Source organism: Hypanus sabinus, chromosome 7 (genome assembly GCF_030144855.1).
Source record: "Hypanus sabinus isolate sHypSab1 chromosome 7, sHypSab1.hap1, whole genome shotgun sequence".
Lineage (NCBI taxonomy): Eukaryota > Metazoa > Chordata > Chondrichthyes > Myliobatiformes > Dasyatidae > Hypanus > Hypanus sabinus.
The window spans coordinates 92,657,131-92,673,152 of record NC_082712.1 but is presented as its reverse complement, the minus strand read 5'-3'; the positions used below and the strand labels follow the sequence as shown (position 1 = coordinate 92,673,152).

Sequence of the window (16,022 nt, the reverse complement as noted above, 5' to 3'; positions counted from 1 at the left end):
TTCAATATAACCATATAACCATATAACAATCACAGCACGGAAACAGGCCATCTTGGCCCTCCTAATCCGTGCCGAACCCTTAATCTCACCTAGTCCCACCTACCCGCACTCAGCCCATAACCCTCCACTCCTTTCCTGTCCATATACCTATCCAATTTTACCTTAAATGACACAACTGAACTGGCCTCTACTACTTCTACAGGAAGCTCATTCCACACAGCTATCACTCTTTGAGTAAAGAAATACCCCCTCGTGTTTCCCTTAAACTTCTGCCCCCTAACTCTCAAATCTTGTCCTCTAGTTTGAATCTCCCCTACTCTCAATGGAAACAGCCTGTTCACGTCAACTCTATCTATCCCTCTCAAAATTTTAAATACCTCAATCAAATCCCCCCTCAACCTTCTATGCTCCAATGAATAGAGACCTAACTTGTTCAACCTTTCTCTGTAACTTAATTGCTGAAACCCAGGTAACATCCTAGTAAATCGTCTCTGCACTCTCTCTAATTTATTGATATCTTTCCTATAATTCAGTGACCAGAACTGCACACAATATTCCAAATTTGGCCTTACCAATGCCTTGTACAACTTTAGCATTACATCCCAACTTCTGTACTCAATGCTTTGATTTATAAAGGCCAGCGTTCCAAAAGCCCTCTTCACCACCCTATCTACATGAGACTCATTATCCTCATTATCCACACCTCCTACCTTAGTATCATTCGCATACTTACTAATCCAATTTACCACCCCATCATCCAGATCATTTATGTATATTACAAACAACATTGGGCCCAAAACAGATCCCTGAGGCACCCCGCTCGTCACCGGCCTCCATCCCGATAAACAATTATCCACCACTACTCTCTGGCATCTCCCATCTAGCCACTGTTGAATCCATTTTATTACTCCAGCATTAATATGAGATCAAATAAATTGTGTTCTTTCATAATCAAATGTCCTGTAGACACACACCCTTGGAGGTCGACCGAGGTGGGGGGAATATGGGTTGCAGGGGTCGGGGGTGGTGGTGCTACCTCCCTGAAATGAGTTTTTGCAGGGTGGGATGTCTGGTATCAGTCCATCTTATTAACGGGCACAGAGTATGGCAGCAGTCCCATGGCCTCGGTACCATGGAGAGAGGAGTGAACCCTGCGAGAGAGCGAGTGAAATCTGCTCTCATCTCCAATCCCAATACTCTCTCCATTTAGATCAGGGGTGGCCAACCTTTTACAATCCATGCGCCAATTTTTTCATGCATGACTTCATATGCGCCATTCAATTCTTATAAAAATATGTTAATATAGATATATTTAGCATTTTACATGATATTGTGGCGACCCACTTTCTGCGCAGGTGAACTGACTCACAAATAGCCCGCGCACGAGGAGAGATTTTGGTAATGCACCTCTGGCGTCATTTCCGCCTGGAGAGGGCGGGAGCTAGCGATTAAAAGCTAGTGCCACAAAGTTTGAATAAACTAGTCTCGCAACGACTTACCAACTGCGTGTCGTTGTTTCTAGCTCTGTATGTAGTACATTGCTTCAATATATTGATTTAATATAAAACAAGATAAACATTACTTACCTTATTGAGACTTTTAACAAATATATTTTGCCTTCTTTTGATTTCTCCCTTTTTCTTAATCACATATTCTTTCCATAACTCATATCCACGCACTAGCTTTAGTTTTCCTTCTATTTCAGTCCGATGTTGTGATTTGTAGTGTCTATTAAGATCATGTCTTCTATTATGTGAGAAAGTCGTTTCACAAACAATGCACAACAGTTTTCCTGTTATAAACTGTTATAGAACTCATTTTCCCACTGTTCATTGAATTCACACTTACTATCACTTTCTGATCTTTTGGTTATTTTCTTTTGCACTGTGATGGGTAACTGAATGTAAAAACAAGGCTTAATTTTCAAAAGAGTACAAAACTACAAATGTTCACAAAGGACGAACAAAGCACAAGTCTGTTGCGAACGAGTGTCAATTGTAAACTGACTGGCAAAAACCTGCGATGCAGCACTGGTGCAGACGCCTGGCAAATCAGGATCATACAAGTATCAAACGTGTATCGAACAGTTATGGAACGACTGCAGAACAAAAGTCTTTCTTTCCTAGTTTGACTCATTGAACATTTTTTAAAATTGAAAAGAGATTAATATGAAAGAAGAAAACATTCACCAAAAGGTGTGCACGAAATAATAAAATTGCTAAAAATAATTGCTAAGTTTTAGATTTATTCTCAGTAAAACCCATTTCTAGCTCTAAGCTACTTGAATTCCTGTTTTAGATTTTTTTTCTACAAATCGGTTTTTGGTTAATACTTCTGCATGAGTAGGCTTACTTTTTTATTATCATCACTGTGGTGCAATGCGCCGCTTCTCGTTATCCAGTGCGCTACTTTTGCCGCATGCACCACAGGTTGGCCTGGTCTAAATTGTCCAAGCAGCATATCATTCCTCGCTCGAGGACCCGGGCACTGCTGCAGCAAAAGGCTCTGGGCCAAGAACATACCACCCAGAGACACATTCCGGGTGCAGGTTTCACTGCTCAGCCCAAAGCCGCTCTCAATTTCTCCCAATCAGCTCAGCACCCAGAGCAATCCAACCTCACACCGGGCCAATTGCATGGGTAACGAGACTCCTCAGCCTCAACTTCTTCACTCTATCTGCATAAAAGTTGCGAACAGTTCTCTCTCTACCACATGCCGAAGGCGCAGGACAGTCTGCCCATTCCCCCCCCTTCCACAGACCTGACCCATTTGGCCCCATTGCTGCCTGATGTCGAGTACCCTTCACCTAGGTCTTGTAATGTACAGAAACAACCTCCAACCAATTCAGAGTAGGTCACATTTTGGACACATTTCTTATTTTCCTTGCAAAGGAAGTTCTATCTGCAGGCAAATGTCATGAAAATATCTTCAATTTTGTGTCTCAAACGAAACACTCATAATTTTTACAGAATTGGGGGGGCTCCTTTCCATAACATTCCTCCATTATCTTGTTTTGACATTCGTTCTTTAAAAGCTGTATCCTGTTTACCTCTGTTGTCAAAACATCCCCTTCCATAAAGCACGCATTCTTCCTGTCATAAAATTGTTCTATTGAGAAATAACACAACTAAAACAAGTTCAAAGTAAATGTATTATCAAAATCCATATGTCACCACATACCACAAAACCATAAGATATAGGAACAGAGTTAAGCAATTTGGCCCATTGAGTCTGCTCTGCCATTTCATCATGGCTGATCCATCATCCCCCTTAGCCCCAATCTCCTGCCTTCTCCTCGTATTCCTTCATGCCCTGACTAATCAATAATCTATCAACCTCTGCCTTAATTATGCCCAATAACTTGGTCTCCAAAACTTCCTGTGGCTACAAATTCCACAGTTACCCCACTCTCTGGCTGAAGATTCCTCCTCAGCTCAATTCTAAATGGATGTCCCTCTATTCTGAGGCTGTGTTCATGGGTATTGTACTCCCTCACTGTAGGAAGCATCCTCTCCACATTCGCTCCATCGCTTTCAATCAGATCAAATTGAGATTCATTTTCTTGCGGGCATACTCAATGAATCCATAATAGAGTAATAGCCATAACAGAATTATTGCAAGATCGCACCAACTTGGGCGTTCAACCAGCGTGCAAAAGACAACAAACTGTGCAAATACAAAAACAGAAATAAATAAGAACAGTGGCTGCAATGTCTAAAAATGCACCATGGTTCCTCACTACTCTGAGAGCCCCTCCCGGAGGGGGTGGGGGGAATATCACCCTCCGGATCCCATACTGTCCCTATCGTATAATATCTCACCAATCCTCCGCCTCACTGGGTCCAAATTCGAGACCACCCTCCCCAGAGCAGGCCACCCACTCCACACCTTCTCAGGGGACAGTTGGGGACGTGTGACAAATGCTGGTATTCTCAGAATAAATATTGATAATCAGTGGGAGAGTGGGCGGCATACTAAAACTATTCCCGTTCCCTCTCCACAGGCTTCAACTACCATCCCACGCAGACCAGCAGCGATGAGATGGGGGTACCAAGGTGGACTCAGCCGGTGTGAGACTCAACACAAAGTGTACGCCGTCTCAGTCCTTGTTCACTGCTGCCCACCTTCATCCCGTCCCTGTGACCTGCGCCAGCCCTCCCTACTCAGCAGCGCGGCCTCCCTCGGTCCTGCGTCTTCTGCGTGGTGCAGCCATCTTGGTACTACCACTGTAACGAGTTGCATTCCCTCCTCACTAACCCTCCAGCAATGAGGCACACTCCCCTCGCCGTCCCCTTCCGCACTTGCAGTCCTCCCACCCATCGTGTGGACCGCCCTCCCTCACTGCCTGTACCCCAATTCAGCATTACTTCCTCATCTTCCCTCCCATGCCATAGCGCTCTCTCCTCACTTCCCTACCCACAGTGAGGTGCTGCCTTCTTGAAGTCCTTTCTCAGCACAATACTCTCTCTCACAGTGTGTCGCTCCCTGCATATGACACCTCCCACAGCATGATGCTCCCTCCTCATTGAACCCCCCAAAGTGCAGAGCTCCCTCAACACCCCTCCTGTTATGCATGCTGCCTCCTCACCGCCTGACCACCAGCACTTCCTCACGGCTTCACCAATCTACTGTTGTGCAATCAAGCTCGGATCCCTGGAGAGGAACTCAGATCCTCGACCTCCATCCTTCAGGGCAGTCAGCCATCACGTTGGGCCCTGCCAAGTTTTTGATTGCTTGAAACCATATAAAAGGAAGTTTTGAAATTACTCAGCAATTGAGCAGAAACTTTCCCTTTCTGTGTAGAGAGAGAGAGTAAAACAGTCACCATTTCTGATAAGGGACCTTTCCTTGTGAGGAAAAGGGAGAGGGAAAGAGAGAGAGGGGAAAGATAAAGAGAAAGACAGCAAGGGAGAGGAAGGGCAAAAAAAAGGCTGGGAGGGGGAGAGACAAACAAAGAGAGGAAAGATAAACGAGAAAGGCAGGGAGGAGAGAAGTGACTCCAACAAAATGCTGGAGGAACTCAGCAGTCCAGGCAGCATCTATGAAGAGGAATAAACGGTCCATAAATAAGCCGATTTGGGTAGGGAATCGGGTAGAACAGAGGGAATTTCTTAGTAATGGCACATAATGACTTGTTAAATGTGAACGTGTGTATAGTTTGATACTGACAGAGTGGGATCGAATTGAACACAGGGAGGGGTAAATAAACAAGGACAGTTGTCTACAATTTTACAATTCAACATGGACTCCTGAAGTCTACAATGTGTTTGGACAAATGAGGTGTCGTTCCTTCAGTTTGTTATTGACCATCGCTAACAGAGCAGGGAGACATGGAGAAACAGGTGGGAGTGGCAATTAAAGGGAGAGTCAAAAAGAGTGCTGAGGATCGCTCCTGTGGACTGAACACAAAGCGATCACGTGGTCTGTATGGGGTTTCTGCTGTGTGGAGGAGGTCACCGTGTGACACAAGCTCCTGGATACTCTGAGATGAGGGGGAGATTTTAAGGTGGGAGGTGAGTAAGACTCAGCAGGAATTTGAGGGGCAGAGATCGGGTGAATGTGACATTTCCAATAGGAAAGAAATGGAATACTGGAGGGCACAGGCTGAAGGTGAGAGGGGAGAGATTTGAAAGAAGCCCAAAGTGTAACTTCAGCCAGAGGGTGGAGGGATAGGGGGCAAATGCAGGTAATGGGTCTGGAGTCAAAGGTCATTTTGGTTCATGCTCTGTAATGCCACTGGGGGGAGACTAGACTGTAGTAGATCATCTGCAGGCCTGGAGCTCTGCAGTTGTTTAAATCTGTAAATGTTGTGCAATATTTTGTCATTAAATGATTATTTTTGAATGACTTTACCGTGTGGGTGTACTTTCTTTAAAATTTTCTTTTGTTTCCCTGTCCCATTGAATACGGGCTCTTCTGGTGCCCAGCGCACCCCCACAAACTTTGTCGTCCCTTGTGCTGACTCACACTGTTTATCTTGGAAAGGGCACTTTGTATACGGTCCCTCGTTTTGATCAAGGACGGGGCACTTTAAACACAGTATCTCTCCTCCTTCGAGAAGGGGCACTTTGACCCTACCCTCACTTTGTGTGGTCCATGAGGTAACTCGTGTAACTCCATTTCCACCCCAGAAGAAATCAAACACAGGCACCTTCTGTTCTGAGGCTGGCAGTGACTTCTCAATCCCGGGGGAATACGAGGAAGCCATTTCTACAGAGAATGTCTGATTCTGAGCTCTGGTAAAGGTCAGAATTCCACTTGTAAAGACATTGCCCAGAAGAAAGGAAACCATTTCTGTAGAAAAATTTGCCAAGACCAAACATGATCATGAAGACCATGGTCACCCACGCCTTATGACATACACATGAATGAACAAATGCCAGTTTGGTGATTTCAAGGGTTGAATCAACATGAGACTTAACAACAAATGTTGAACTTGTGTCCAAACTCTGGGGATCCAGAGATTCATCAAACCGAGAGCCTTTGTGCTTTATATTCCAGTAACATTAGATGAAGTTAATCTCTGGATTTGATAGAATGCTTCCAACCTGATTTCCTGTCCAATGTGATTTCTGATCCAGCACAGAGTTTGGCCTGGCGTGGTTGGCCAACAGCCCTCACACATCTGCACTGTGTGATATTCTCAGGGCGGGACTTCAGCCCTGACAAGGAGAGAGCTGCCACAGATATGTGTTCAATCCTGACCTCTGGCGCTCTGTGTCTGTTTACTTGTTTACTGACAAGCCCTGACAAAGCCGATTTAACCCAAACTAACCACAGGACTGTTGATAATGGCCAATTAACCACACGTTCCACGGGGATGACGTACAGAGGTCACTGACATTGAACTCTGAGCTGTAATAGGACTGCGCTAACCACTACTCAAATGTGTGTGTGAAATTTGCACACCCTCCCTGTGACAGGTTCAGATTTGTACTTATTTCTTACGTGTACACTGAAAGGTGCGCTGTTTGTGTTAGCACAACGCAGGGAAGCGCTGGGGGTGAGAACAGCCCACAAGTGTGGCCGCACACTTGGACTACATGGGTTTCCCCTAGAAACAGGCCCTTTGGCCCATCTGCACCATGCTAGACTGGTTTTACCTCCTCCCATCTCCCTGCAGCCTCCATACCCCTCCCATCCAGGCACCTATCCAAATTGCTCCTAATTCTTACAATTAAACTTGCATCTTCCACTTCTGCTGGCAGCTCATTCCACAGTCGCATCAGTGAAGAAGATCCCCCTCAGATTCCCCTTAAACGCTTCAGCTTTCACCTGAAACCTCTGCCCTCTATTTCTACTCTCACCCAATCTGAGGGAGAAAAGCCTATCTGCACCTATCCTATCTATACCCCTCAACCAGTAGCGGGGCGGAGCCACATCCCTACCAAAGGAGATGTGAGGTACTCCTTCCCTTCACCAGCCTCACCCTTGGGCGAGTTGTAGCCCCTGCCCAGCGCCCTCACCCCCCATGTCAAGGCATGGGAGGTGTTGTATGAATCTGTCCTGCTTGCTCATGTTTTTTTCCCTCCAAAAAACTCAACGGGTTTGTCTTTAAGTGCAGGGCGCTTGGACTCAAGGTACCGAAGCAGTTCTGAGGCTTCATTGCCTCATTCGACAGCCTCCCGCCCGCCGCCCGAGGCCTTGGCCAGGTGCGGCTGGTCGTGGGTGGGGTGAGAGGACGAGGTCAGGGCCGGAGCCGCAGCGATCGCAGTCCGGAGAGAGTGACCGACCGAGCGGGGAGAGCGGCAGGGCGCCCGCCCGACCGCCCGCCTCGCTTGTAGGATCTACCGGCCGAGGGGTGACTTTCAGTCCATCGCAGCGAGGTAGCTGCTCTGCTACTTCCGAAACCCTGAGCCCGAATTCGGTCGTCTGCGAATATTTTAGCACCGGGTTCCCCACGACCATTCGGTGTGGTGAAGAGGTTTGGAGGCGGCGCCACCCGTCCGCGCTCCGGGCCGGTACCAACGGCGCTTCCCGCCGGCCGCGCGAGGCGCCGGTTGCCCGAGGCCGACCGGTGATCCTGGCGCGAGGGTGCCGCTGCGGTTAGGCGGGTAACGACCTGGCGTGACCGGCAATGAGGGAAGGTGTTGCTGACTCGTACCGTTTCATATCAACAAATCATATAGCTGACCATCATCCCATTCCTGCCCTGACTAGCCTGTGTGGATAACGACCTGCTGTGAATAATGTCCTAGTGTGTATTTACCAGTGTGACAGGGAATGAGGGAAGGTACAGCCTTCCTCGGGGCCTGGTAGAACATGCTCTGCTTTGTTCCTCCAACATTTTGTGTGTGTTGGTCTGGATTTGCAGGATCTGCATAAGTTTGTGTGTTTATGAGATGTAAACTCCTTGGAAGTGAGTCTGTAGGTGGTGGAATCCGTGTAGAGTTGTGGTAAGTGAAGTTATAGCCTGATGGTTCTGGGGTAATTGTGTTCCTGAGGCTCCTGTGCCGGGACATCTCAGATCGGGTGCAGGCTATTCTTGAGAATGAGGGCATGAACCCAGATGTAGTGGTCCATGTAGGGACCAACGATGTAGGTAAGGTGAGTGAGGGGGTCCTGCTTAGAGAGTTCAGGGAGTTAGGAGTGAAGCTGAAAGGCAGGACCTCCAGGGTGACAATCTCGAGATTGCTACCTGTGCCACGTGCGAGTGAGGCTAAGAATAGAATGATTATGCACATTAATACGAGGCTGAGAGCATGGTGCAGGAAGGAAGGGTTCAGGTTTTTGGATAATTGGTCTTTGTTCCAGGGACATTGGGATCTGTTTCGAAGGGACGGTCTACATCTGAACCGGAGGGGTACTAACATTCTTGCAGGAGTGTTTGCCAGTGCTGCTCGGGGGGGTTTAAACTAGATGTGCAGGGGGCAGGGATCCAGATCCAGAGGGTTGGTCAGAAGGAGCATGGGGTTAAATGTGTAGAAGGTTTGGGTGATCTTGAGAAGGTCATCAAAATTCAGGGTGCAATTAGCCCGATGGAAGTTCAAGGAGCTGGGTTAGGTACAGTAGACAGTGTTTTAAGCAAAGAGAGGAGGAATGGGCTAAGAATTCTATACTTGAATGCGCGTAGTGTCAGAAATAAGACAGATGAGCTTGAAGCTCAGATGAAAATGGGGAACTACGATATTGTTGGGATAACGGAGACATGGCTGCAAGGGGATCAGGCCTGGGAATTGAGTGTACCAGGGTATACATGATATCGTAGAGACAGAAATATGGGAAGAGGGGGTGGGGTGGCCCTGTTGGTGAGGAATGAGATTCAGTCCTTAGCAAGAGGTGACTTGGGAACAGGGGAAGTAGAGTCTGTGTGGATTGAGCTGAGGAACAGTAAGGGTAAAAAGACCCTAATGGGTGTTGTGTACAGGCCCCCAAACAGTAGCGTGGATATTGGGTACAAGTTGATTAGGGAGTTAACATTGGCATGTGCTAAAGGTAATGCAGTCGTTATGGGAGATTTCAACATGCAGGTGAACTGGGAGAATCAGGTAGGTGCTGGACCCCAGGATAGGGAGTCTAAGGGATGTATTTTTGGAACAGCTTGTGCTTGAGCCAACCAGGAACGAGGCTATTTTGGACTTGGTGATGTGTAATGAACAGGAATTGATAAGTGATCTTGAAGTAAAGGAGCCATTAGGAAGTAGTGATCATAACATGATAAGTTTTTATCTACAATTTGAGAGGGATAAGGGCAGATCAGAGGTGTCAGTGTTGCAATTAAATAAAGGAGACTACGGAGCCATGAGGGATGAGCTGGCCAAAGTTAAATGGGCGGATGCCCTGGCGGGAAAGACAGTGGATCAGCAGTGGCAGATATTCTTGGGCATAATACAAAAGATGCAAAAGCAGTTCATTCCAATGAGAAGGAAGGATTCAAAGAGGGGGAAGGGGCCACAGTGGTTGACAAAGGAAGTCAGAGATTGTATAGCATTAAAGAAAAAGAAGTATGACAGGGCTAAGATGAGTGGGAATACAGATGATTGGGAAAGTTTTAAGGAACAGCAGATCTTAACTAAAAAAGCAATACGGAGAGAAAAAATCAGGTATGAGCTCAGTCTAGCCAGGAATATAAAAGGGGATAGCAAAAGCTTTTTTAGCTATGTGAAGAGAAAGAAGATAGTTAAGAACAATGTTGGCCCCTTGAAGAATGAGTTGGGAGAAATTGTTATGGGAAACAGGGAAATGGCAACAGAATTTAATGCATACTTTAGATCTGTCTTCACCAGGGAGGACACAAGCAATCTCCCAGATGTATAGATGGGCCAGGGTCATAAGATATCAGAGGAATTGAGACAGATTGACATTAGGAAAGAAACTGTGATGAGTAGACTGGTAGGACTGAAGGCTAATAAATCCCCGGGTCCAGATGGTCTGCATCCGAGGGTTCTAAAAGAGGTGGCTCAGGAAATTTTGGATGCATTGGTAATCATTTTCCAATGTTCCTTAGATTCAGGATCAGTTCCTGAAGATTGGAGAGTGGCTAATGTTATCCCACCTTTCAAGAAGGGAGGGAAGGAGAAAACGGAGAACTATCGCCCTGTTAGCCTAACATCAGTCGTGGGGAAGATGCTTGAGTCCATTATTAAGGACGAAATATGTGGCACATCTAGATGGCAGAAATAGGATTAGGCCAAGCCAGCATGGATTTACCAAGGGCAAATCATGCTTGACTAATCTGTTGGAGTTTTTTGAGGGTGTAACAAGGATGTTAGACGAGGGTAAGCCAGTGGATGTTGTGTACCTAGATTTTCAGAAGGCATTCGATAAGGTGCCACATAGGAGATTGGTGAGTAAAATCAGAGCTCATGGCATTGGGGGCAGGGTTTCAACATGGATAGAAAACTGGTTGGCAGATAGAAAACAAAGGGTAGCAGTGAATGGGTGTTTCTCGGACTGGCTGGAGGTGACTAGTGGGGTACCACAGGGCTCTGTATTGGGACCACAGCTCTTTACAATTTATGTCAATGATTTAGATGAGGGCATTGAAAACTATATCAGCAAGTTTGCTGACGATACTAAACTGGGTGGCAGTGTGACATGCGAAGAGGACGTTAGGAGAATACAGGGAGACTTGGATAGGCTGAGTGAGTGGGCAGATACTTGGCAGATGTCATTCAATGTGAATAAATGTGAAGTTATCCACTTTGGAAGCAGGAACAAGAGGGCAGAGTATTGTCTGAATGGTGTAGAGTTAGGTAAGGGAGAAATGCAAAGAGACCTAGGAGTCCTAGTTCACCAGTCAATGAAGGTGAATGAGCAAGTGCAACAGGCAGTGAAGAGGGCAAATGGAATGTTGGCCTTTGTTACAAGGGGAATTGAATACAAGAGCAAGGATGTCCTTTTGCATTTGTACAGGGCCCTGGTGAGACCACACCTGGAATATTGTGTACAGTTTTGGTCTCCAGGTTTAAGGAAGGACATTCTGGCAATTGAGGAAGTGCAGCGTAGATTCACTAGGTTGATTCCTGGGATGGCAGGGCTGTCTTATTCAGAGAGATTGGAGAGATTGGGCTTGTACACGCTGGAATTGAGGAGATTGAGAGGGGATCTGATTGAAACGTTTAAGATAATTAAAGGATTTGATAGGATTGAGGCAGGAAATATGTTCCAGATGTTGGGAGAGTCCAGTACCAGAGGGCATGGATTGAGAATAAGAGGTCAGTTATTTAAAACAGAGTTGAGGAAGAGCTTCTTCTCCCAGAGAGTTGTGGAGGTGTGGAATGCACTACCTCGGAAGACGGTGGAGGCCAATTCTCTGGATGCTTTCAAGAAGGAGCTGGATAGATATCTGATGGATAGGGGAATCAAGGGAAATGGGGACAAGGCAGGGACTGGGTATTGATAGTGAATGATCAGCCATGATCTCAGAATGGCGGTGCAGACTCGAGGGGCCGAATGGTCTACTTCTGCACCTATTGTCTATTGTCTATTCTCCAGGAGGACAGCAGTGAGAAGAGAGCCTGGCCTGGGTGGTGGGGTCACTTGATGGTGGATGCTGTTGTACGGGAGGTGCCTAATAAAGTGGCCACTGGCTGTTTATCACCATAGACTTGCTTGAGGTTCATTTCCTTGCCGGCATTCATGGGAATGCAGAGAAAAACATTAGCACAAACAGAAAATGACAAAGAACCAATGTAAAAAAGAAGACAAACTGCACAAAGAGTTAAGTAGATAGACAGATAAATAGATAGATATAAGTAATGCCTAGAACATGGATTGTATAGTCTTTGAAAATGGGATCAGAGGTTGTGGAATCTGTTCAGAGTCGAGGTGAATGAAGTTACCCAATCAAAGTTCAAAGTAGATTTATCATCAAAGTGCGTATACAGAACCTCATCATACACTGTACCTTGTCATTAATTTTCTTGCAGGCATTCACAGTAGAACACAGGAATAATGGGAGCTAAGTCCTCTGATGCCATTCCAGAGATCTCACATCTGCCCGGGGAAGCCAGATCCTTGGTCACTGAGGCTCAGAAGAACGAGGGGGTGAGAAGTGCCTGAGGGCAGATCTTTTCACCAGTGGAAGTTTCTTCACTGAAGGGACAGAGTTACAAGTTAGAGACCTGAGATTTATTTTACGCAGAGGTACAGCACGTTAACAAGCCACTCTGACACAACGAGCTGACACCGCCCAATTACACACATTAACCGACTCACCCTATCAGGGAGGAAACCTCAGTAATCAGAGGAAACACGAGTTCACAGCAAAAACGTACAAACTCCTTACAAACAGCAGCAGGAATTGAACACAGGTCACAGGCCCTGTAATAGCATTACAAACAGCGGTGAGAGTTGAACACAGGTCACATGCCCTGTAATAACATCACACTAACTGGCACACTGGTATTGCGCCCATCAACCTGGGCGGGTAGGAACCTCAGTGCAATATGTGATACAGCATAGAAACAGGCCCTTCGGCCCATCAGGTTTGCACTGAGCATCAGCTGCCCATTTCTGCATAAACCCCACATTCCCATCGACTCCTCCTAGATTCCCAGATTCCAAACTGCTGACTCATTCCAGCTCTCTCCCCCTGGACTTCACACATAAGTATACATTTGTGCCCTTTCCAATTCCTAAAATAAAGCTACTGAAAATTCTTTCAATGGTCCAACAAGTCACTGCTAGAAAGCCCAGAGCTTTAACTCTATGCAATCTCCATCACACAGCCATGCCACTATAAAAGGTGCTGTGATTTGAAAGTGCTTTCTTTTCTTTTCTTTTTTTTTGACAGAACAGCTAAATTCTCCTCTGAACTTTTCCAGGGTTTTTCCCTTTGGAAATTCCGGAGATTTTGCCTGGAGGTTAAATAAGGGGATACGTGTCATGATAGAAACATTCAGCACACTCTGCTGTTGCTAGCTCACATTCCCGTTGCAAGAGTCAGGTTTGTTATCACTGACAGGTGTGAAATGTGCTGTCTTTAAGATTTGGGAACATTCAAGATTGTTTATTCTCATTTCCTGTATAGAAAGAGAACAAAGTAATTGTCACTCTGGTGTCCAAAGGTGGCAAAACAACATTGTAAGATAAAGAACACAATAATAAACAAAAACAGAATGAATATAGAAATACATAAGATAGCTGATATACCTACACAGACTGATTGTACGTACACAAAGTGACATTAGGCTCAGGAGTCTAGTAAGAGACTCGAACAGGAAATGATAAAGTGGTGGAGGCACAGAAGTGGTTAAATTACTGCCTGTTTTGCCACTGGTGTTTAGGACAGCAATGTGTGTTCTCCATCTCTGTCTGTCCTTGGCCGTCTTCTATATTGTGCCCCAGGTGTGCTTCAAGATCCTCATTTCTACCTCTATGGCATGGCGCCGTTGCCTTTGGTCTCCCATGTTTCCTCCACCATTCAGGGGTCCAATGAAGGGCTGACCCAAGGACACAGTTAGCCTCTCTTCTCATCACGTGCCCAATCCTTCTCCAACGTTTCCTCACGATGATTGCGGCCATGTCCTCTTGGTGACACTGAAGGAATACGGTGTGGTGGGAGATCTTTCTTGGCCAGAAAATACAACGGACCTTCCAGAGGCTCACGAAATGAATTGACGACAGCGTGACAAGGTTACTTTCAGTCATTCTGACCCATACAGGAGTGTGGACAGAACACAGCACTGGTATCGATTCACCGTGGTGTGGACAGAACACAGCACTGGTATCGATTCACCGTGGTGTGGACGGAACACAGCTCTGGTATCGAGTCACCGTGATGTGGACACTGTCCTGGCTTTTTGAGTCAGGTGATCGTGGCGTTGATGCTATGTGGCCTCCTCCCCGATGGGACTGGGACAGATAGTCCATGAACAGGGTGGGTGGGATCTTTCATGATATTGCTGCCATTTTCCTCCAGCACCTTTCAGTATCTATGCCCTTGATGGCATGTCGGCTGGTGATGGTGATGGACTGGGCAGTGTCGACGGCCTCCTGTCTGGCTCAGTACAGTAGCAGAACAGTGCAAGGTATAAAAATGAGGTGGTACGTTCATGGACTGGTTAGAAATTGGATGATGGAGGGGTAGAAGCTGCTCCTGAATCGATGAGTGTGGGTCTCCTGAACCTCCTCCCTGATGGTAGCAGTGAGAAGAGCCATGTCCCTCATGGTGGGGTCCTTTACAATGGCTGTTGTTTTGTGCGTGGTGGGGGTTGAACGGCTTCCAGTATTTACTTTGTTGTATGGCTGTCTGTAGGAAGATGAATCTCAGGGTTGTATACTGCCTACACACTTTGACAATAAATGTACCTTGAACCTTAATACTGGAGTTTTGATACTCGTAAAAATGTGGCTGACTAACTCAGTGACCGCACACGTCTACCGGATTTGGGAAGGAACAGCAGCCACACAGTCACAGAGAGAATGTGCAATCTCCACACTGGCTCGCTCTCTCTCTCTCTCTCACACACACACACACACACTCAGGGTGAGAGGGGTACATTCAAAGGAACACATAAAAACAACTTGCTGAGTTCATCCAGCTTGTTTGTGCGTGTTGATTTGACCCCAGCATCTGTAGTGTACTTTGTGTTTACAAGCCCATTGAGTCTGCTCTGCCATTTCACCAAGGCTGATCCATTTCACTCTTAACCCCAATCTCCTGCTTTCTTCCTGTACCTTTCATCCCCTGACTAATCAAGAAGAGCTGTTAGAACGAAACTTGAATATGCAGGGAATGGAAAGATACATATCACATGCAGGCAGAGGGTCTTAGTTTAATTTGGAATCGTGTTATGGACTAGCATTGAGGGCCAAAGGGCCTGTTCCTGTGCTGGACTGTTCTACGTTCAGACTGGGGAGGGAGACGGGCAGGTACAACCAGAAGGGTTTTAGATGACTGGATGAATTGGGCTGGTGGGGTGCAGATGTCTCAGAGTGGCTGCCGAAGATTATCAAGAGGGAGGATGAGCAGTCAGAGGTCATGGGGCACATTGGCACCAACGTCAGAGGGAGGAAGGGGGGAGGAGGTCCTGTGTAGTGAGTGTAGAGAATTAGGGAAGAGGCTAAAGAGCAGCAACTCAATTCTGGATCACTCTCTGTACCATGGGCTAGTTAGGTCAGGAATAGGATGATAGTACAGATGGACGGGTGATAGAATGGAGATACATCTCTACCAAAGGAGGTGTAGGTGCTCCTTCACTGTAGGTAACCTTGGGCACCTGCTTAGCCCCTCCCCGCCCCCCGATCAGGGTCAGGTGATGGATGGTCGTATGAGCAGCCGGTGTGTGTTACAAGTCCAGGTTATGCGACCACTGACACCAGGCAGACAATCTCTACAGAGTATTGGTAATGGATGGGGTCACCCATCTTGTAAAGACACTGCCCAGAAGAAGGCAATGGAAAATCACTTCTGTAGAAAAATTTGCCAAGAACAATCACGTTCATGGAAAGACCGTGATCGCCCATGTCCTGAATTGTCCTGCTGTTACCTTTTGATCTTCAGCATGTAAAATGCTGTGTAATACTGGGTCAGGGATGCCTCTTCTTCGTAGAGTGATACCTGCTTGTTGTGCTGA

The 16,022-nt window shown here is 46.5% G+C and overlaps 1 protein-coding gene across 2 annotated transcripts in view; it reads left to right on the top strand.

Moving 5' to 3' along the window:
- Positions 1-16,022, top strand: part of LOC132397001 (uncharacterized) — a 50,217-nt gene that overhangs the window by 11,204 nt on the left and 22,991 nt on the right. Inside the window, exon 7 of one of the 2 annotated variants that reach the window (XM_059975195.1) lies at positions 4,004-5,848. The exons of the other annotated variant lie outside the window; for it this stretch is intronic. Within the exon in view, the coding sequence (XP_059831178.1) occupies positions 4,004-4,074 (71 nt within the window). The 3' untranslated portion in view covers positions 4,075-5,848. Of the gene's footprint in view, positions 1-4,003; positions 5,849-16,022 lie in introns of those variants that run through there. 2 annotated transcript variants of the gene reach the window in all.